Consider the following 23,304-nt stretch of genomic DNA (forward strand, 5'->3'; position numbering starts at 1 on the left):
TCATGACTTAAATGGTGACCCACAGAACAACCTAAGCTTTCACTCTGTCCACATTCTGATCTGTTTGAACATTCCCCAATACCAATATCTTTGGGAAAATGTCCTCAAGAACATATTAGTAGTGAAACTAATATAACATTGTAAATCAACTTAGGTTTATCATTATACAGATAATCCTACCAAAATGCCTTATTTAGTAGTTACTGCTAAGTGAACATAAATTTATTATCACTGTAGCTAATACTATTTCTACACTCATCATTAATAATCGCTATCATTTATAAAGGGCTTACCAAGAGATGGGCAAGAACTAAGTACATGAATTATCTCATTTAATCCTCATAACTTTGTAAATTAGGTGCTATAACTTCTATTATAATACAAAGAATGGAAAATGGATCTAGAGAAGGCAACTGATTCACCCAAGGTAACACAGCTAACACATTCTGAGGCCAGGATTCAAACCTAAACCTTCACCACTATCTGTATTTTCTCTTTGACTTATTAAACAAGGATTTCTACAACAAACAAAAGAATTAGAAATCCGTTTGGGAAAAAAATCTCACAACATTAAGTTTTAATCCTTTTGGGGGTGATGGAAATGGTCTATATCTTGAGAGGAATGTGGGTTGTACAGGTTTGGTATTTACCAAAACTTTTTTAAAACATAAACATCCCTTGAATGAAAAAGATTTCTGTATTTCTATAGGATTACACCTATAGAAATTCCAGTCAAAAGAGCGTCTTTGTTCATTTACTTTTCCTTCTTTAATAAAAGGGCAAACTTTAGTGCAAAAGTGTAACATGTGTGAAATCCTCAAAAAGGTCCCCCTTCCAGGGCAAGTTCAGCTACCCATTCCTGGCACAATGGCTCCTTTTTCCACAACTTTCAGCATATATAAAAGACCAAAGGAGATTTCTCCTAGATTCGCCTCAGTCCTCTAACAAATTCCTGTAACTTCTGAGTCACAAAGAGGTTCCAAGGAACCACATACAGGTGAACGAAGTTGACAAGCCAGTCTGTTACCTGGAAGAAAAGATTCAGCCTGGAGGCCCGGCTGGCAATGGATTCAACAGTACCAGCGTCCAGTAGATTCCGTGCTCCATACTTGAACTTCAACATCTCCCCCCTGGTGATGAAAGTAGACAGGAGGAGGTTAGTGTGTTCTGCTGATTCGAGCGGGAAGGGTTTGAGAGATCCTGAGCTTTCCCTCAAGATATCAGGGGTAGGGAGGTGAAAAATCAGCCACCACTGGATCTTGGGAAGCTCAGACTGGTGACACAGATTAAAAATCAGACTTTTATTCAGTGTAACAGGAGTAACACTGCAACACTGACCTGACATACTCACTTACTTAAAATTTGTTTTATAACTGCAGACAGTGACTGCAGCCATGAAATTAAAAGATGTTTGCTCCTAGGATCATGGCATCTGGTCCCATCACTTCATGGGAAATAGATGGGGAAACAGTGGAGACAGTGGCTGACTTTTTCTGGGCTCCAAAATTACTGCAGATGGTGATTACAGCCATGAAATTAAAAGACACTTACTCCTTGGAAGGTAAGTTATGACCAACCTAGATAGCATATTCAAAAGCAGAGACATTACTTTGCCAACAAAGGTCCATCTAGTCAAGGCTATGGTTTTTCCTGTGGTCATGTATGGACGTGAGAGTTGGACTGTGAAGAAGGCTGAGCACTGAAGAATTGATGCTTTTGAACTGTGGTGTTGGAGAAGACTCGAGAGTCCCTTGGACTGCAAGGAGATCCAACCAGTCCATTCTGAAGGAGATCAGTCCTGGGATTTCTTTGGAAGGAATGATGCTAAAGCTGAAACTCTAATACTTTGGCCAATTGATGCGAAGAACTGACTCACTGGAAAAGACCCTGATTCTGGGAAAGATTGAAGGCGGGAGAAGAAGAGGACGACAGAGGATGAGATGGTTGGATGGCATCACCGACTCGATGGACATGAGTTTGAGTAAACTCTGGGAGGTGGTGATGGACAGGGAGGCCTGGCGTGCTGCAATTCATGGATGGGGTCACAAAGAATCAGACATGACTGAGAGACTGAACTGAACTGCTCCTAGGAAGAAAAGCTATATGACAGATCTAGACAGCATATTAAAAAGGAGAGAGATCACTTTGCCAACAAAGAACCGTATAGTCAAAGCTATGGTTTTTCCAATGACTTCCCTGGTGGATCAGACGGTAAAGCATCTGCCTACAATGCGGGAGACCCAGGTTCCATCCCTGGGTCAGGAAGATCCCCTGGAGAAGGAAATAGCAACCCACTCCAGTACTCTTGCCTGGAAAATCCCATGGACAGAGGAGTCTGGTCGGCTACAGTCCATGGGGTCACAAAGAGTCGGACACGACTTATCGACTTCACTTCACTTCACGGTTTTTCCAATAGTCATGTACGGATGTGAGAGCTGGACCATAAAGAAGGCTGAGCACCCAAGAATTGATGCATTTGAATTGTGGTGATGGAGAAGACTCTTAGTGCTTTGGACAGCAAGGAAATCAAACCAGTCAATCCTAAAAAAAATAAACCCTAAATATTCATTTGAAGGACTGATGCTGAAGTGCCATTACTTTGGCCACCTGATGCAAAGAGCTGACTCACTGGAAAAGACCCTGATGCTGGGAAAAACTGAGGGCAGGAGCAGAAGGGGCAACAGAGGATGAGATGGTTGGATGGCATCACTGACTCAATGGACATGAGTTTTAGCAAACTATGGGAGAAAATGAAGGACAGGGAAGCTTGGCAAGCTGCAGTCCATGCGGTCACAAAGAGTCAGACATGACTTAATCACTGAACAACAACAACCCCCCTTAGAATATAAGCTCCACCAGGGCAGGGACTTTTATTCTAATATAATGGGAACATATATAGCCTGGCACATAAATGCTAATAAACAGTTATTGAACAAATGATTGAAAATAAGTAAATTACATAATACAGGTATGTTGGAAGCTATGGGGTTCAAAAAAAATAATAAAAAACAAATGGAGGAAAAAAAAAATGGAGGAATTGGGGCATGGTGGTGTGTGTATACAGAGAAGGCAATGGCACCCTACTCCAGTACTCTTGCCAGGAAAATCCAATGGGCAGAGGAGCCTGGTAGGCTGCAGTCCATGGGGTCGCTAAGAGTCGGACACAACTGAGCGACGTCACTTTCACTTTTCTCTTTCATGCAGTGGATAAGGAAATGGCAACCCACTCCAGTATTCTTGCCTGGAGAATCCCAGGGACGGGGGAACCTGGTGGGCTGCCATCTATGGGGTCGCTAAGAGTGGGACACGACTGAAGCGACTAAGCAGCAGCAGCAGCTGTGTGTGTATAACAGTGTAGTCAGAGTAACTTCACTGTTCAGTTTAGTCGTGTCCGACTCTGTGCGACCCCATGGACTGCAGCCCACCAGGCTTCCCTGTCCATCACCAACTCAGGGAGCTTGTTCAAATTCACGTCCATCGAGTTGGTGATGCCATCTAACCATATCATCCTCTGTCGTCCCCTTCTCCTCCTGCCTTCAATCTTTCCCGGCATCAAGATCTTTTCTAAGGAGTCAGTTCTTCGCATGAGGTGGCCAAAGTATTGGAGCTTCAGCTTCAGTCCTTCCAATGAATGTTCAGGATTGATTTGAGGATTGAGTAGTTTCATCTCCTTGCAGTCCAAGGGACTCTCAAGAGTCTTCTCCAACACCACTTCACTGAACAGGTAACATTTGAGCCAAAATCTGAAGGGAGTAGCAGCAAGCCTTGTTGATATTTGGGTAAAGAAAAGTATCCTGGGGTCAGAGGGAACAGCCAGAGCTAAAGTTCTGAGGCAAGACCTGGGCTTCTCTAACAGTAGCTGGGAAACCACGTAGGGCTGGAACAGAGTGAAAGAGGCAGAAAGTAGGCGGTGGCGGGCTGGGGCGAAGAGTATGAAGACACCAAAGTAAGTTAAGGTCACACAGATTCTAAGGCGCTGCCGGCCCCGACTAGCAATGCCGACAGGAGGCAGGGCAGAAGAAACACAGGACCCCACCCAGCTGGAGAAAGGAAATTCCTCTAGCCGCAGCACTCCCCAGCCAACACTTCGGCTCAGACGGGGGATATGTCCTTGCACCGCCAGCCTGGGAAGACCTTCCCGACCCCCCGCAACCCTCAGGGCGGGACCGCCGCCCTCCCTGCTGCGAGAGGCAAAGCCGGGGTTGGTGTGGTGGAGGAGGCCCTTCCCTTGGTCTGCAAACTGGGGAGAGGGAGAACTGGGCTTGGGGAGACCAGACTCACCGCTCAGCGTACCTCGCTGTCTGCGCACCGCCCTGCCCAGTACCTCCCGCCTCAGCGTTTGAACACTGGGAACGGCGTGGGTGAGGCCAGCCACGTCTGGGCCAATCAATGTTCCCGCCCGTATGATGGACAGTTCTATCTCAACCAGGTCCTGCCCAAGTCCTTAAAGGGACCAGGGAAGTGAAAGAGAGGGCCAATGAAATTGTTTCTTCCGCCGGCAGGGCAGGTCTTGGAAGTTTGAAATTGGCGGTTAAGCAGAAAGATACAAGGTTTGAGGACGCGTCTGTTTATGTCTGGGATATCTGAGGAGAATGCTGGGGCAGTGGCCCTTGCTCTCATGACCACCTGCAAGGAGGAAGGCAGCCCAGCCCCTCTGATTGGTGATCTTGTTCATCAATCCTGGCTAAGGTAAAAGTACTTGTTACTTTGTTAAATAAACCAGCTGGTTCTCTGCTAACAGGCTACAACTGAGGCTTTGAGTTTGAGATTCCACCCGCCTCAATGACTGGTTGTCGACTGCAACAAAAAGGCGATGATATTGAAACTGTCTCATAGAACATTTTAAAGCAAAGACAAGAGACCTAAACAGTCGAAATCCAAAAGGCCAACAAATACATGAAAAGGTCTCAACATCACCAGGAGACATGTACAAGAATGTACAGATAGTAACATACAGCATCATGAAAAAAAAAAAAATGGAAGCAACCCAAATATCCATCAGCAACAGAAAGGATAATTTTTTATATTGCAGTGTTTTCATACAGCAATAAAAAAGAACAACTACAGCTGAACACAACGACATAATGCGTTTCAAAACAATCCTGAGGGAAGAAAGCATAACAATAGAATAAAGTATGTTTTCTTTTTCTTATTGAAGTATATAGTTCATTTACAATGTTGTGTTTCAGGTATACTGCAAAGTTATTCAGCTATACTATATTCTTTTTCAGTTTCTTTTCCCTTATAGGTTATTAAAGTATGTTTTCATTAATATAAATTTCAAAAGCAAAACAAAATAAAATATTTAGTGAAGGATGTACCTACAGGTGATAAAATCAGAAAGTAAAGCAGATCTCAGGTTAGTAGTTATCAAGGGGATGGTGTCCTTTCAGGGAGTCAGGATGCTGCCTGCTAAGTTGCTTCAGTCGTGTCTGACTCTGTGTGACCCTATAGGCTGCAACCCGCTAGGCTCCTCTGCCCATAGGATTTTCCAGGCAAGATTACTGGAGTGGGTTGCCATGCCCTCCTCCAGGGGATCGTCCCCACCCACGAATTGAACCTGCGTCTCTTACGTCTCCTGCATTGGCAGGCAGGTTCTTTAGTGCCACCTGGGAAGCCCCAGTTAGGATGCTACTATGATCTAATTCTTAGCCTGACTATAGTAATAAAATAGATTATTGTTTTATAATTAGTAAGTTGTGTGTATATTATATGTTCTATTTTGGAGAAGAGAATGGCAACCCACTCCAGAATTCTTGCCTGTAGAATCCCATGGACAGAAGAGCCCGGTAGGTTACAGTTCATGGGTCGAAAAGCGTTAGACACAACTGAGTGACTAAACACACACACGTGTTCTATTTACATATATTTTTAAAATTTGAAAGGGAGGCAGTCCTTTCGGTACTTTTATAATCCCTACACTACTAGAACTAGAAATGTATTATCATATGCAGGCCCACACACTCATGCGCACATCAGTACAAAACAAAGTACAAACTTGCTTAATACACTTTTTTTCCCCAGAAACATAATTTGCTATTCATCCCTGGGACAATAATGACAGCTACAATTTATCAAGCCCCTTCTTTCTTTTTGTCTTTATCAAGTACATCTCATTTAATCTTTGCTAAGTCACTTCAGGCGTTTCCGACTCTGTGCGACCCCATAGACGGCAGCCCACCAGGCTCCCCCATCCCTGGGATTCTCCAGGCAAGAACACTGGAGTGGGCTGCCATTTCCTTCTCCAATGCATGAAAGTGAAAAGTGAAAGTGAAGTCGCTCAGTCGTGTCCAACTCTTAGCGACCCCATGGATTGCAGCCTAACAGGCTCCTCCGTCCATGGGATTTTCCAAGCAAGAGGTACTGGAGTGGGGTGCCATTGCCTTCTCCGATTTAATCTTTACTATAACCTAATACTGAGAGGAAGGAATTATAATCCACATGTTATAGATGGGGAAACTGAGTCTGAAAGATACTCCATGAATAATCTGGAGTTGATTTTCTCTAGGTGATGAAGCTAGGTTTGGAAGTCCTGGACTATCTGACTCCTAATCCATTTCTTTATATGAAACCTGCCTCTCAGAAGATGTTAGAAATTTTCCCATCCTCTGCTTTTGTCATGTTGCAAGGGCTGACCCAGTCCAGAAAAATGTATGAAAATAAGAATTACTTCTAGGGACTTCCCAGTAGTCCAGTGGTTATGACTCCACTCTTTCACTGCCAAGGGCCTGGGTTCAATCTGTGCTGGGGGAACTAAGATCCTGAGAGTTGAGTGGCTTGGCCACATTTAAAAAGGAAAGCAGGAGGGGAGGAGGGAGGGAGAGAAAGAAAAAGAAAGACTTCTAATGATATAAGAACGTTAGCAAAAGTTCGGGGATGGTAAGTTGAGGAAAAATGCAAAGTGGGTCTTAGCCACTTTTGACTTGATAGAATCTCAGAAAGATGTGAATGTGGATCTAGTCAATGCTTCTGGTTTTTCTAATGTTGCTGGTTTTTCTAATCCAGGCAAATCTATTAGTTTTCAAGTGTCAGAAATAGGCTTTACCCGAATCGTGGGACTTGTTTATGCTAAATTAGAATACAGTGTTAACAGCATGATTTTATATTGCCCTGAATCCTGCCTACTAATATCCTATTAGAACAATTGCTGGTCTTAGGAAAACCTGTGTGAAACCGAAAAAAGAATACATGATAAATAAGAAGAATAAAGAAACATAAAGCAAAAACCACAGGAACTCCACCAATTTTCTTTCAAAAGTAGTAACTAACTGCACAGGAAACATATGAGGAAAGAGAATTAGGAAGGACCAAGAATGGTGGCCAGTACTAAAAGGTAAGACTGCCAAACAGAATTAACCATCAGTAAAACTAGACTGACGGGAAAGCTGGCGCCTTCTCTTTGTTCTTGCATAAAATGAAACAACTACTAGTTCTGTGCAGAATGTGAATCCATGAGGAATACTGTGATGGAGATTCTGGAAGAACATCATTATAACAGAGTCATAATGAAGGACATTATGATGTTCTTACATTCAATCTTTCGTTTGTTTTATCTTTTAAAAAGCATTTATTGTGCCAAGCACCAGGGATACCAAAAGGAAACAGATACCCTCCTTGTCAGTTTTTGAAAAGTCAGTTACAGTGGGGAGATAGAGCTATGGGCAAACGATTGTGAAACTCTGTGATAAGTTCCTGTAACAGTGGAGATGCCAGAAGACTGTGGCAATAAGAGAGGGGAGGGCAGGTGGTATATCACAGCAAATACCCAAAACATGGAGACAAAGAAACGTGGTTGCCCTCAGAGCATTCAACTGGACGATAAGCAGAGATACTCCAAGGCACCTTAAAGAGATAAGAGGAATGACCGTAAGACTCAAACTAGACCTAGTGGAACATTAAGAATTGTATCCTATTTGTAAAGCAGAAATAGAGACACAGGAATACAAAACAAAAGTATGGATACCAAGGGGGCTGGTGGGGTGGGTGGGAAAAATTGGGAGATTGGCATCGACATATATATATACTATTGATACTATGTATAAAATAGATAACTAATGAGAACCTACTCTAAATAGCAAATGGAACTCTACTCAAAGCTCTATGGTGACCTAAATGGGAAGGAAATCCAAAAAAGAGGGGATACATGTATATGTATAACTGATTTCACTTTGCTGTACAGCAAAAACTTATACAACATTGTAAAGCAACTGTCAGTTCAGTTCAGTTCAGTCGCTCAGTCGTGTCCGACTCTTTGCGACCCCATGAATCGCAGCACGCCAGGCCTCCCTGTCCATCACCAACTCCCGGAGTTCACTCAAACTCACGTCCATCGAGTCAGTGATGCCATCCAGCCATCTCATCCTCTTGTCGTCCCCTTCTCCTCCTGCCCCCAATCCCTCCCAGCATCAGAGTCTTTTCCAGTGAGTCAACTCTTCGCATGAGGTGGCCAAAGTACTGGAATTTCAGCTTTAGCATCATTCCCTCCAAAGAAATCCCAGGGCTGAACTCCTTCAGAATGGACTGGTTGGATCTCCTTGCAGTCCAAGGGACTCTCAAGAGTCTTTGTACACACCATCCCCTTGAGGGACAGAAAAAGTATCTGAGAAGCTAACCCCATTCTAGGTATGAAGAGACAAAGTTATTCTGGTCCCTTTGGCAAGAGTTCCTCAAGCTATTTTGGCAGTGGTAACTACTAAGTCATGTTTCTAGAAAGCAGCATTAGCTGAGTGCTTTCTCAGAGCAAGCCATATCCCAGGTATGACCTGTTTTCCCCACCACTGATATGAAAGACGCTTCCAGGTCATATACGAATGTCACTTATTTTTTAAATTATACATGTTACTGAATGTTAGGAAAAAGAATAGCTAGTCCACCAAACCAGGTATTTAGACTACTTAACAGTATCCTGGCTTTTACCCTGTCTACTAGCATACACTCCCAGAGGTTACAATCAAAAATGTCTCCAGACTTTGCCAAATGTCCTCTGGAGGGCAAAATTGCCCTGAATTGAGATGTTTGACAAGAAAATTTCCAATGAATACATCTTTGAAATTATTTTACTTATTTATTTTGGGGCTTTCTCCAGTTGCACCAAGTGCAGCTGCCCTTCTTTGTGGTGCGTGGGCCTCTCACTGTGGTGGCTGCTCGTTGCAGAGCACAGGCCTTAAGGCATGCAGGCTTCATAGGTGGGGCACACAGTCTCAGCAGTTGTGGTGCATTGGCTTAGTTGCTCCAAGGCATGTGGGATTTTCCCAGACCAGGGATCAAACCCGCGCAGTGCAGGAGCAGGATTGAACTCGCATTTTCCCCTGCACTGTGCCACCAGGGAAGTCCAACTTTTTATTTTTATTTTTTTTTTTTTACCTTATGGCATGTGGGATCTTAGTTCTTCTACCAGAGATCAACCCACACCCCTTGCATTGGAAGTCAGTCTTAATCACTGGACTCCAACAGAGCTCCCAAACAAATCAAAATACATTTTAAATGTTTTGACATTTTTAACTGATTGTTAGAACTTCATTCTGACACCTTCATTTTCCAAATGTTTTCTGCAAGTTTGTATGAGTTCCCGTCTATGTTTTTGTGGGTGTTTTTTTTTTTTTTTTTTTGCCTTCTTTGACCTTAGACACAGTGTCTAACAAGGAAGAATGAATTTTCAAAATTCAATTAAACAACAATTAGCCTTTCTGCCATTTAATCCTAGACATTTTTTCTATAACACTGGGGCTTATCAGTTAATTGTGTTGCTTCAAAAATGTCATAAACTGTAAAACATACCTCTAATCCTTCAGCCCACTGATTTCAGGAGTGTTTATAACTTCCAATCCATTTATAATACAAGAAATTTAGGCACCTGACTCACAACAACTCCTTTCCAAGGACAACTAGAAAAAAAAAATGACATCAAATCCCTACACTGTTTAAGAGAATTAAAATAGAAACCACAGACTGGGAGAAAAAAGATATATCCAATAAAAGACTGCTATTCAAAATATACAAAGAACTCTTAAAACTTAACAATAGGAAAATAAGAAATTTGATTTTAAAATGGGCCAAAGATCTTAATAAACACCTCCTCAAAGAAGACACACAAATGGCAAATAAATACAGGAAAAGATGCTCCCCGTTATATGTCATTAGGGAAATGTGAATTAAAACGAGATATCACTACAGTCCATGGGGTAGCAAGGAGTCGGACACAACTGAGCGACTAACACACACACATCACTACATACCTATTCAAATGGTCAAAATCCAGAAGACAAAAGCAAATGCTGGCGAGAATGTAGAGCAAGAGGAACTCTGCTTTGTTGCTGGTGGCAATGCAAAATGGGACAGCCACTTTGGAAAGACAGTTGGGCAGTTTCTTACAAAAATAAACATTCTCTTACCATATAATCCAGCAGTCACACTCCTCCGTATTGACCCAAAGATGCTGAACACTATTGTGCATACAAAAACCTGCACACAAATGTTTATAGCTGCTTCATTCATAACAGCCGAAACTTGGAAGTAACCAAAATGTCCTTCAGTAGACAGATGGATATAAACTATGGTACATTCCAGGCAATGGAATATTATTTGGCACTAAAAATAAATGAGCTATCAAGGCATGGAGGAAACTTCAACGCATATGGCTAAGTGAAAGAAGTCAATCTGAAAAGGCCGAATGATACTGTTCTCTTTATTTCTCAACTTCTATTAAAACACCTGGGGATACGGCACTATAAATCCTTTCAGTTCTTCATGTGGGGAAGATACTATCCAGCCTTGTATAGCTCTTTTATTTTTCACTTATTTTTACTTGTGGTTAAGTATACATAACATAAAAGTTACCATCTTAACCATTTTAAAATTTACAATTTGGCAGCATTAAGCACATTTATATTGTTATGCAAACATTACCACTGTCCATCTCCAGAGCTCTTTTCTTCTTGCAGAACTGAGACTCTGTACCCATTACATAGTAGCTCCCCACTCCCTCCTCCTCTGAGCTTCCTTATAACTTCTATTCTTTCTGTCATTATGAGTTTGCCTGCTCTAGATACCTCAAATAAGTGAAATCATGCATTATATATCCTTTTGTGTCTGATTTATTTCACTTAGCATATTGTCTTCAAGGCTCACACATGTCATAGTATGTGTCAGTACTTCATTGGTTTTTATGGCTGAATAATATTCCATTGTATGGATATACCACATTTTGTTCATCCATTCATCTGTTGATGGACACTTGAATTATTTCCCAGTTTTTGGCTATTATGAATAACACTGCTATGAACACTGGTGTACACACATCTCTTTGAGTCTCTGCTTTCAGTTCTTCTGAGTATATACCTAGGAGTGGAATTGCTGGATCATACAGTAATTCTATACTATTTGAAAAAGTGACAAACTGTTTTCCACAGGAGTTTCACCATTTTACATTTCCACTTACAAGGCATCAGGGCTCCAGTTTCTGCATGTCTTCATCAACGCTTGTTACTCTCTGCGCTTTTTTTTGTAAATAAAAACCACTCCTAGGGAATTCCCAGGTAGTACAGTGGTTAGGACTTTGTGCTCCCGCTGACAAGAGCCCAGGTTTAATCCCTGATTGGGGAACAAAAATCCCGTAAGTCTCGTGGTGCAGCCAAAATAAAAGGAGATGGGGAATATAAACCTGCCTTAGGAATGAGCAATACCATCTGATATGTGTTTACTAAGGAGAAATAAAAGCATGTCCACAAAAATATTTTAAAATAATAATAACAACCACTCCAAGTGGGCATGAAGTGATTTTTTTTTTTTTTTACTTTCTTTGTTTAGCAATAGAAGATTTTCATATGAAATGCAGGCATCTCTCCAGATCACATTCATTCCACACTGTCTAATGAATCCTATATTTCATTTCTAATAACCTTTAGGCTCTTGCCTTGGAGACTACTGGGCTTCTCTTGTAGCTCAACTGGTAAAGTATCCGCCTACAATGTGGGAGACCTGCGTTCAATCCCTAGGTTGGGAAGATTCCCAGGAGAAGGGAAAGGCTACCTACTCCAGTATTCCGGCCTAGAGAATTCCATGGACAATATGGTCGGACACGACTGAACAACTTTCACTTTCACTTTGAAGACTACTACCTACTTCCACCCGTGGCTTCATCTCCAAAGTAGCTAAGGCACCATTGCTTACTCTCTATTTGCCGCACCAGAGCAGTAGCGCCATCTAGTGGTCAAGACAGGTAGTTGCAGGAGCAACTCCCAATATTTCACTAAGACTGTACTATTATATACCTGGTGATGCCCATCTGGTATTAGCATGAAAAGCGAAATCCGATTCGAAAAATGGTGACTTTTACAAAAATTATATAGATGGGCTTCTCCCCAAATGACAAAGCCTTCTCAGTGTCCTTTTAATTACACCCCTTCCTAAAATAGGAACAATAGGAATGCAGCTGACATTTTAAATGCAACTGGCTTGTTGAAAAATCTGTCCAAAAAAGAAATAATTTTATTTTTTTTCAATCTCTTCTATCAATCATCTTCTATCGAATCCCCCTTTTCAACCTTTTAAAGACATCTCTTCAGTTCAGTTCAGTCGCTCAGTCGTGTCGGACTCTTTGCGACCCCATGAATCGCAGCACGCCAGGCCTCCCTGTCCATCACCAACTCCCGGAGTTCACTCAGACTCACATCCGTCAAGTCAGTGATGCCATCCAGCCATCTCATCCTCTGTCATCCCCTTCTCCTCCTGCCCCCAATCCCTCTCAGCATCAGAGTCTTTTCCAATGAGTCAACTCTTCGCAGGAGGTGGCCAAAGTTCTGGAGTTTCAGCTTTAGCATCATTCCTTCCAAAGAAATCCCAGGGCTGATCTCCTTCAGAATGCACTGGTTGGATCTCCTTGCAGTCCAAGGGACTCTCAAGACATCTCTTGGAAACAGTCTAACTTTCAGGTTTTTTCAAGTTTTCACAGTTTCTAACACCTCACCCTTCTCCTCCCTAGAATAGGAGCTTTGGAGTGGGGTGGGGGAGTGGTCTTGTCTTTATGCTGTTCCCACCCCTCCTTCTTTCTTTAACACTTCTCTGATGTTGAAAACAGAAACTAGAAATTATGGAGAAGGCCCCACCCTACACAATTTTCTAACATAAGAAATGGGTCCCTTTTCCAACTACTCGTCCCCCAGCTCACACCCCTAACTAAGTTCTAAGGTATCTACTAATTTCATCTGTGCCCCACCCAACATCAAGAGTTCAGGCTGCTTCATTTATTTTATTATTATTATTTTGGCCATACCACGAGGCTTGAGGGATCTTAGTTCCCTGACCAGGAATTAAACCCAGGCCTTCAGCAGTGAAAGCAGATCACAGGAATAAGAGTGAGAAACAAGTATCACTCTTAGAAAATGAGATGTTATCATTGGACAGGACTGTAAACCTGAAAAAACCAAGAGGCTCAACTAAGAAACTATTAGAGCCAACAAGAAATCTAAAAAATAGCCCACTATAAGATGAATGTTCAGAAAAATCAATAGCTTTCCATTATACCAGCAGCAACCATTGAGCTAAGGTTAAGGAAAAAAAAAAATTCTATTCCAGTAACAACAAAATATCAAGTTCCTAGAAATAAACTCAGTAAGAGCAGAGGCCACATAAAGAAAACTACAAAGCTTGACTACAGATGTAACAACAAGATTTGAGTTAAAAAAAAAATGAAGAGGCATAGCTTGTTCCTAATTAGGAAGCATCAACATTGTAAGAATTTCTTTTCTTTTCAAATTAACATAAACATAAAACACAGGATAAATAAGCTACAGCCTATCTGAACAATGGAATCCTACCCAGCAATAAGAATGAAAGAATGATTGATACACGTAAGGACACGGAAAAATCCCCAAATCATTAGGCTGAGTAAAGGAAACCAGATACAAAAGAGTACATACTGTGTGATCACATTTATGTAAAATTCTAGAAAGGGGAAAAAATGATAGCAGATGGGGAATTGGTATTGGTAGTGGAAGTGAGGATTAAATGTGAAAGGGCATGAGGGACTTTTCCAAGACTGTTGAGAATGTTCTATGTCTTGATTGCACTGCTGGTTAGATGGTGTATACATCTGTCAAAACTCATCTAAATGTATCCCTAAAATAGTACATTTATTGTATATGAATGATACCCCAGTAAAGCTGAAAAAATTAAATGCAATTCCAACTAAAATGCAACTCAAAAAAACCCAGCTTTAGGGTTTGGGGGAAAGGTGTGGCAGAGACTTAAGGCACTGAAAATAAAATTTGGGGGGAAGAATAACTGCATGAGGCCAGCTAAGAAAAAAAAAAAAAAAAAAGGCATGGATGCATGCAGAGAGTCCTTCATCAGCAAGTTCACTGACCATCCTGGTCACTCTGGGAACAAGATGCCTTCAGCTCCTCCGTAGTCCCCTCCATCACTAAGAGAGTTTCCCCCATGGGAAGAGAAGGAACAGTCTCACCCCCTTGCCGTATCTCCACCCTATACAGCCTAGCATCAGGCTGCAGATAGCAAAGGAGTTTGATTCCTTTTTACAGAAGAGGAGGACCTCAGCTGTTTTCTTCTCTTTGAAATGTGGGGTCCATGAAGCTATTTTCATTCTCAGCTTTCCAGATGCCCTTTCCAGAGTAGTCCTATTACCAAAAGGCCAACAAGAGGTTTAAATTCCTTTAGGATCCCCCCTTTATCACAGAGGGCTCCAAGAATATATAATTTCATGGCATAAAAAACAGAGCCACCTGTAAACCAAAATACATTCTAGGGTTTTAAGAGGAGAAATGTGCAAACATCAGATGGTAGATTCCACCACACACTAAGCAAGAGAGACGAGAATAGGCATGAATTGGTTTTGCAAACTTCAAGGTTGGCTGTTATTTAGGATGAAGCACTTGAGAAGGGAGAATGATGGGTTGATGCATCAGGATCCTTTGTGTTGGCTGTAGACAAAAGTATGACAGCGTTTTAATATAACTAGTTTTTTGGGGCATAAAAATTTTCCATGACCATTAAGACATTTCTCTTTCAATTGGTGTGCTTGGAGGTTTATTTTTAGAAATGAAATTTCTCATTAAGGAGTGATGTGGTTTGAAGATGATCACTCTTCCAAGCTAGTTTTCTCGCCGCTCTCCATTAGCAGGGTCCAAAAAAACCAAATTTGGCGGGGGAGGGAAAGGCTTTCTGCCTTCAGGAGCATGATTTCTAGCTCACTTTTCTTTGCCAAGTAACAAAAAGGCAATACACCTAAGATCCTCTGCCAGTTTTTCATTCTGTGTAGCTAAGATTCTGCAAAGATTAAGAAATCATTAAGATCTGAGATCTATTGGAAATATTCGTGGCAGCCAATCAATGACAAAAATTGGGGCCTATCTCTCAATGGTAACTGGTGGAGATAGTTTTCTGTTTTCTGAGCCACTGGAGTATCTCTTTATTCACTGTTGGTCAAGAAAATGAGAACAACCCTATAAGGTGCTCTCTACACCTGTTGCAAACTAAATGGGCCATATCACTCAGGCCCGTCTCTATCAGTTATCTAGTGCATTACCACAAACGTAGAGGTTTATCATCTCGCCGTTTATAAGTCAGGAGTCCAGGCACACTGAGACAGAACCTCTGCAAAGCTGCAATCGAGGTTTCAGTCGTATTCAGTGGTATCATATCAAGGTTTGACTGGGGAAGGGTTTGTATTTAACTGCACGTGGTTGCTGACAGCATTTGGTTCCTTGAAAGCTATAGCTGTAATTTCCTGCTGGCTGTCAGTGAAGGTCACCCTGTTTCCTGCGATGTGGTCTTGTTCATAGAGAAGCTCACCAAGCTTATTTCCTCAAAGCTAGCACAGAAGAGAGTCTTGCTACAAAACAGACATTACAGTCTAACATAATTTAATCACAGGTGTGACAGCCCATCACTTTTTTATTAATTAATTCGTTAAGTTTTTGGTTGCACTGGGTCTTTGTTGCTGAGCACCAGCTTTCTTCAGTTGCGAAGAACAGGGGCAACTCTAGCTGCGATGCAGGGGCTTCTCATTGAGGTGGCTTCTCCCATTGTGGGGCACAGGCACTAGGGCACATGGGCTTCAGTAGTTGCAACACTCAGGCTCAGTGGTTGTGGCTCATGGGTCCTAGAGCACTGGGACTTCAATAGTTGTGGCTCATGGGCTTAGCGGCTCCATGGCATGTGGAATCTTCCAGAACAAGTGATGGAACCCGTGTCCCCTGTGTTGGCAGGCAGATTCTTATTCCACTGTACCTCCAGCCCATCACTTTTGCCATATTCAAGTCCCAGGTCTCATCCACACTCAAAGAGGGGGTCACACAGGGACAAGAGCACCAGGAAGCCTAGGTGTTGGGAGTGGCCTTAGAGTCTGCCTTCCACATTGTCCAGTCTGGCTGCCTATACCACCTTAATTTAAGTGAGGATGACTTGGATTAAATGGGGATTACTCCATCCCCCGTGACTGACAAATGGACCGCCCTCTGCCATAACTCCTTCAAGAACAGCATCCACCACACAAGTAAGGACAATCTCAGGCGATTCTCTCATCTCCTTACCTCTACTTCTTTGTCCTTCTCTTGTCTAGCTCCCCTCCAAATACTGAGAGACCACACGGCTACTCTCCTGGAGGGCACAGCCAGGATTCCCACCCCGCCCCCCAGCGGGGACTTGCCTGTCTCTGAGAATGTAACCGTGTGTGTATGGAGGTCTCCACCACCACCCCTGTCATCGGCACAGTTGCTCAGTGCCAGGAAAAGCAGAGTGTTAGCCACGAAAGATGATGAGAAGAGTAGGAGGCATGACCTCAAGACGTTCACAACCCAGATGACCACTGTTCTGCAGTCTTACCCAAAGAGTGTAAGAAAAGGGTTTTAGTGCACCACTCCTGTCCACTGTGTTTGAATTTTAAAATAATGAGCATGCAGTGTTTGTGTAATCAACAGCAAAAAATGTATAAATTGTCTCCAACTCAGAGCATAGCTAGGAGTTGAGAGTCAGCATCTATGCAAACAGAATTGCAAGCATCCTTTGTGAACCCCACCACTCTCTCACACATCCTCTCAAACAGATGCTATAGACAAAAGTGATCTAAGCCTTCTTCCAGAGGTGGGTCTGTATATGGCATCAGTCAATCAGTCAAAGGTTTATCCATACCTTTGCGCTACAGTGACTGGTAGGGGCAACCCAACCAAAGCCAATGAGACATAAGGAGAGGTTTACTGTGATCTCTGGGATAGAAAAGGCTCCATCTTTAGGGAACTTCCAGGAATCTCTTCCCTTGTACCAGTGCTAGTCAAAAGGAACATAAGGTAAGTTTTTACATATGATTTTTTTTTTCTCCAAGCCCTTTAATATCACTTGAACAGTTGAGGCACAAGCAATAATAAAACTCCATTTTTATGTTACAAGAAAGAAAATTTTGTATATCTGCATGATAGACCAATTTTCTCAAAATTCTCTTCTGCAGTGAAATAAACAAACACTCTGGTCCACAGGTTGATTCAACAAGGTCAGAAAGGCAGACGAGATGATAAACTCCCAAACTTAATGAGAAGTAGGAGGACTCAGATGTTTACTGACTGCCCATCACATGCTGCATCGGGTTTTGCACACTTTACCTAAGTAAGATGTGAACCTAAATTCCATTTATCTATTAACAGAACAGCCCTGATACCACCAGGTAAGGCCCCATTTTAAATGTACTTCAAGGACAAATAATTCTTAATGTTCTAGTAGCTATATATTTTGTTTTTTAATTTTCTTTTTTAAAATTTGTTTTTATTTTATTTTTTGGCCATGTTGTGCAGCATGTGGGATCTTAGTTCCCCAACCAAGGATTGAACTCTGGAGTCTTAGCCACTGGACCACCAGAGAAGTCCCTAAAATTTATTCTTATTTATTTTTTACTTTTGGCCTAACCACACAGCTTACAGGATCTCTCAGTTCCCAGACCAGGGATTGAACCCAGGCCATGACAGTGAAAGTCCAGAATTCTAATCACTAGACCACCAAGGGACTCCCCTGGGTATGTTATTCACTCAGTCATGTTTGACCGTTTGCTACCCCATGGACTGTAGCCCGCCAGGCTCCTCTGTCCATAGAATTCTCCCAGCAAGACTACTGGAGTGTGTTGCCATTCCCTTCTCCAGGGAATCTTCCCAACCCAAGGATCGAACCCACGTCTCCTGCATTTCGGGCAGATTGCTTGTCATCTGAGCCACCAGGGAAGCCTAGTAGCCAAATTTTTAAAAGAAAAAAATGAAATTAGTTTTAATGATATAGTTCCATTTAACTCAGAATATCATAAATGTTCTCATTTCAAGATTAAAATGGTTATTTTACTTTTTTTCATTCTAGGTCTTTAAAACTGTGCGTTTATACTTACAGAGTGTGTTGATTCAGACTAGGCACCATTCTCAAGAGCCACAAGGGCCTGGTGGCTACTGTCTTGGACAGTGCAGTCCTGGACAGGACAATATAAGGATGTTAAACTGGATCTGTACCTGTCTTGACTTCACAACTATGTGTGGGAAGGGGAGCTTGTGCTAAAATTGACTGCACCTAGGGAAGTGAATCGGAGAAGGCAATGGCACCCCACTCCAGTATTCTTGCCTGGAGAATCCCATGGACGGAAGAGCCTGGTGGGCTGCAGTCCGTGAGGTCGCTAAGAGTCAGACACGACTGAGCGACTTCACTTTCACTTTTCACTTTCATGCATTGGAGAAGGAAATGGCAACCCACTCCAGTGTTCTTGCCTGGAGAATCCCAGAGACGGGGGAGCCTGGTGGGTTGCCGTCTGTGGGGTCGCACAGAGTCGGAAACGACTGAAGCGACTTAGCAGCAGCAGCAGCAGCAGGGAAGTGAATTGGAAATTAACTGGGACCTTGGTGATATCATCTGAGTCACCAGTGGAAGCATCGCTTAAAATGAGCATTACCTCAGGACATTTCAGTTTTGTGAGTGTATAAGTTTCCTTTAGTATTGAAACTAATTCAAGTTGAAATTTCTGTCATTTCCCATCAAATGAATCTCAACAGTGGGTAATTAATAAAATCAAGCAATCTGTATTGTGCCGGCACTAGAAGCATGGACAGTAGGCATAAGGATTTCAGAAGTTCCTCCCTAGAAGGCAACTTGACAATAGCAGGGTTTCTCAAGCTTGACATTTTGACTTGTGGGGCTAGATTGTCTGTTGTTGTTACCATTTATTTATTCAGCTGCACTAGCACTCAGGATCTTCAGTTGCAGAATGCCAGGTCTCTAGTTATGGCATGTGGAGTCTAGTTCCCTAGCCAGGGATCAAACCCAGGCCCCTTGCATTGGGAGTGCAGCCTTAGCCACTGGACCAGCAGAGAAGTCCCTGGATAATTCTTCATTGTGAGGATCTGTCTTGTGCGTTATAGGATGCTTACCCACTGGGTGCCAGTAGCACCATTTACCTCCAGTTGTGACGAATGAAAATATCTCTGGATATGGCCAAATGTCCCCAGTTGAGAGCTACTGAATTAGAGAGGGGATTTGCAATAAATCTGAAAGAAGACGTGGGAGGTATTTATGTGGGGAAAGCATTTCCGTTGTAGGTAATGACATGAATAAAGGAATCCGGCAGAGAAAAAACAAAAGGCTCAAGAAGAAATCAATCAAGTTGTCACTGTTGAGTCCCAGCTGTGGCTGCCAACAACAATCAGAGCATTCAACTTTATCTGGAAAGTCATTTTTTAAAAAATTCTATCAGACATTGTTAGTAGAAGCCTAAATCAGCACAAACCTTTTTGGAGGGCAATTTGGCAATATCTATAAAAATGAAAAATGTTTTTACCCTTTGTCCCAGTAATTCTTCCTCTAGGAATTTACAGAAAAAAAAAGAAAAAACTTTACCTATCAGAAAATAATAAAAATAATAATAACTGAAAAAGACAAATCATCATTAATTGGGACACGACTAAGTTATTATGGTAAAGCCACACAACTGAATACTACACATCCGTTTTAAAAATTTGATTTTGTGTGCACGAAGAAAAATGTCCAAGTTATCTTGTTAGATTAAAAACAAAGTAAGATTAAAAACAGGATGTACAGCATAATCCCATACAAATATAATAAGAATATCTGAGATGCTTGGAAAAAATAAAGTATATATAAAACTTTTTTTGAGAGAAAATATTTTTTTAATTTATTGTAGTGTAATTGCTTTACAATGTTGTGTTAGTTTCTGCTGTACAACAAAGTGAATCAGCCATATGTACACATATAGCCCCTCCGTCTTGGACCTCCCTCCCACCCCAATCCCCATCCTACCCATCTAGGTCATCACAGAGCAACAGGCTGAGCTATACATTTATCTTGGGGAGAATGCATGATAGAGAGGGGAAAGAAATAACAGTTATACTTTCTATATTGTTAGAAAAAAATTCAACCAAATAAATGTGAATATCTAATTAGCTGGTTTCAGCAACTCAGGAAATCAGGCAGCATGGCATCTGGCACCTAGAAGGGCACTCCTAGAGACTGTACAAAATGGGAGGATTTTAGAAGGAAAAAGGAGGGGGAAGGGAGCGATTAGCAGGAAAAAATTAAGGATCACTGTATTTTCAAGCTAGGATATCTTTTTGGTCAGGACATCATGTGGGTTACTTTCTCATCCTCTGTGGTGGGGGGCGTGGGGGAAATGGAGAGGATCCTCATAACAGATTACCTCATTGCTGCTAATTAGAAAATCCCAAACTGTTTAATTAAGGTTGCACTTCTAGGGCTTCCCTGGTGGCTCTGTGGTAAAATCCGCCTGCCAATACAGGAGACACAGGTTCAACCCATGGTCCTGGAAGATCCCACACGCCTTAGGGAACTAAGCCTGTGCACCACATCTACTGAGCGTGTGCTCTAGAGCCCTCGAGCCACAACTATTGAGCCCACAGGCCACAATTTGTGAAGGTGTCGCACCCTAGAGCCTGTGCTCTGCAACGAGAGAAGCCACCACAGCAAGAAGCCCGAGCACAGCAGCTGGAGGATGGCCCCCACTTGCCGCAATCAGAGAAAAACCCAAGCAGCAATGAAGACCCAGCGCGGCCAAAAATAAATAAATACACTTATTTTTTAAAAATTTAAAAAGACTGCATTTCTAGGAACTCCCTGGCAGTCCAATGGTTAGAACTCAGCACTTCCGGTAGTGTGGGCTCAGGTTCAATCCCTGGCCCCGGAAATAAGATCCCACAAAGCACTTCCCAGGTGGCTCAGTGGTAAAGAATCTGCCTGCTAAGCGGAAGACCCGGGTTGGATCCCTGGGTCAGGAAGATCCCCTGAAGGAGGAAATGGCAACCCACTCCAGTGTTCTTGCCTGGAGAATCCCATGAATAGAGGAACCTGGGGGGCTACAGTCCATGGGGTCAGAAAGGGTCAGAGAGGACTTGGCGATTAAACAGCAGCAGCAGAAGAAAGTTGCAGGACAGGACAAAGAGACTGCATTTCTGGTGAGGGTCAAAACTGCAACTCAATTAGGTATTAAATCTAGGTCTGGTATCATGGACTTTAGCACAAGTAATGCCATTTGGGGCCAGTGGTTTTTCTCTTAAACAATATATATTATACGTGTGTGTGTGTGTGTGTGTGTTAGTCACTCAGTTGTGTCCAGCACTTTGTGACTACAGCCTGCCAGGCTCCTTTGTCCATGGAATTCTCTAGGCAAGAATACTGGAGTGGGTAGCCATTCCCTTCTCCAGGGGATCTTCCCAACCCAGGAATTGAACCCGGGTCTCACTCATTGCAGGCAGATTCTTTACTGTCTGAGCCACCAGGGAGGCTCCAACAATATATATTATATATGCAATAATATGGAGAAACCTGTTTTATTTAAAGATTTATGTTATGTGGGCCATTTTTAAAGTCTTTTACAGTGTTTGTTACAATATTGCTTCTGTTTCATGTTTTGGTTTTTTGGCCACACGTCCTATGGAATCTTAGCTCCCCAACCAGGGATTGAACCCAAACCCCCTGCATTGGAAGGGGGAGTCTGAAGCACTGGACCACCAGTGAAGTTCCTCTTATTTTCTTGACATCAAAAATTATCTTCCACCCCAACCCAAACCCATGGCACTGCCTTCCACTAGCCTACGAAGGAGCTTGGCTGGGAGGGTTAGGTGTGATTTATAGTATTAGCAAATTTCTGTTGGTAAGTGCTACAACCACAGCTACCACCATGATTTCATGGACTGGGAAACTGGAAAGAAACACACACTATTGGGTTTTTCAAGCGAGAAAAACCCAACTCCAGTGCCCATTCCCAGCCATTCTTGACAAATAATTGGAGAGTGAGCTGATTTCTTTTTTAAAGGGTTTGGAATACCATCAACCAACTACTGAGCTTTTCTCTTTTTGAGTGGGATAGACAAGTTGAGAGCCAGAACTGAGTTATTCCAGACCATTGAGAGGAATTTGTGCTGTGATAAGGAACCAAGACACAGAAAGGGAAAGAGGAGGCGGAGCCGGGAGAGGAGGCTGATATTTAGAGAAGAAATTCTGGTGGAATGAAGATGTTTAAAGGGAATTGCTGTGACGTTTGCTACGTGGTATGCAATATCATCCTTTTTCCACACCTTCTCCAAAAAATCCTCAGTAAAACTTATTGCTTCATCATGTACAGCAGATTGGAACTGATTTTCTAGCACTGCATTTAAGCCAGGAATGCAACCTCAAAGTGGACCGAGTGTGAGAGCTTATGGTTACTGTCAGGAGCCTTGCCACATCTAGGTTATATATTTTCAAACATGACCATGTTTGATGATTTTTAATAATTAGCATGCATTATTTGAGTTATCAGTAAAAATACTTTTTTTAAAGTTACCTACACTTAAGGACGTGGTAGCTTGAAACACCAATACTTTGGCCACCTGACTCGAAGAGCTGACTCATTTGAAAAAACCCTGATGCTGGGAAAGATTGAGAGCAGGAGGAGAAGGGGACGACAGAGGATGAGATGGTTGGATGGCATTACCGACTCAATGGACATGAGTCTGGGTAAACTCCAGGAGTTGGTGATGGACAGGGAAGCCTGGCGTGCTGCGGTTCATGGGGTCGCAAACAGTTGGACACGACTGAGCGACTGAAGTGAACTGAAGGACATGGAGTTGAAAGTTATTTTCTTACCTGACTCAGTAGAACATGGCATAGAGACCTTTGCACTTGTTTAAGGGAATCGAGTCCTGGAATAGAATCTTAAACCACTGGGTCTATTTAGAAGAATGTTTTGTTATAGAAAAGAATCTCCCAAAAATTTGTGTGCTTGCATTGTGTTTTTATTACAAACCTCTGGCAGAACTT

The 23,304-nt window shown here is 42.4% G+C and overlaps 1 protein-coding gene across 5 annotated transcripts in view; it reads right to left on the reverse strand.

Annotated features, from left to right (window-relative positions):
* Positions 1-4,338, reverse strand: part of CIT (citron rho-interacting serine/threonine kinase) — a 174,675-nt gene extending 170,337 nt beyond the window's left edge. For 3 of the 5 annotated variants that reach the window (XM_070386137.1, XM_070386136.1, XM_070386133.1), the window contains exons 1-2: positions 4,282-4,338; positions 1,028-1,130 (exon numbers count right to left, since the gene is read on the reverse strand). In XM_070386137.1, coding sequence (XP_070242238.1) covers positions 1,028-1,123 — 96 coding nt within the window. In that variant the 5' untranslated portion in view covers positions 1,124-1,130; positions 4,282-4,338. The remainder of the gene's footprint in view (positions 1-1,027; positions 1,131-4,281) is intronic. The other 2 variants (XM_070386138.1, XM_070386134.1) reach the window with 2 other exon arrangements.
* Between the last annotated feature and the right edge of the window lie 18,966 nt (positions 4,339-23,304).

The sequence above is a fragment of the Bos mutus genome, chromosome 17 (genome assembly GCF_027580195.1).
Source record: "Bos mutus isolate GX-2022 chromosome 17, NWIPB_WYAK_1.1, whole genome shotgun sequence".
Taxonomy (NCBI): Eukaryota; Metazoa; Chordata; class Mammalia; order Artiodactyla; family Bovidae; genus Bos; species Bos mutus.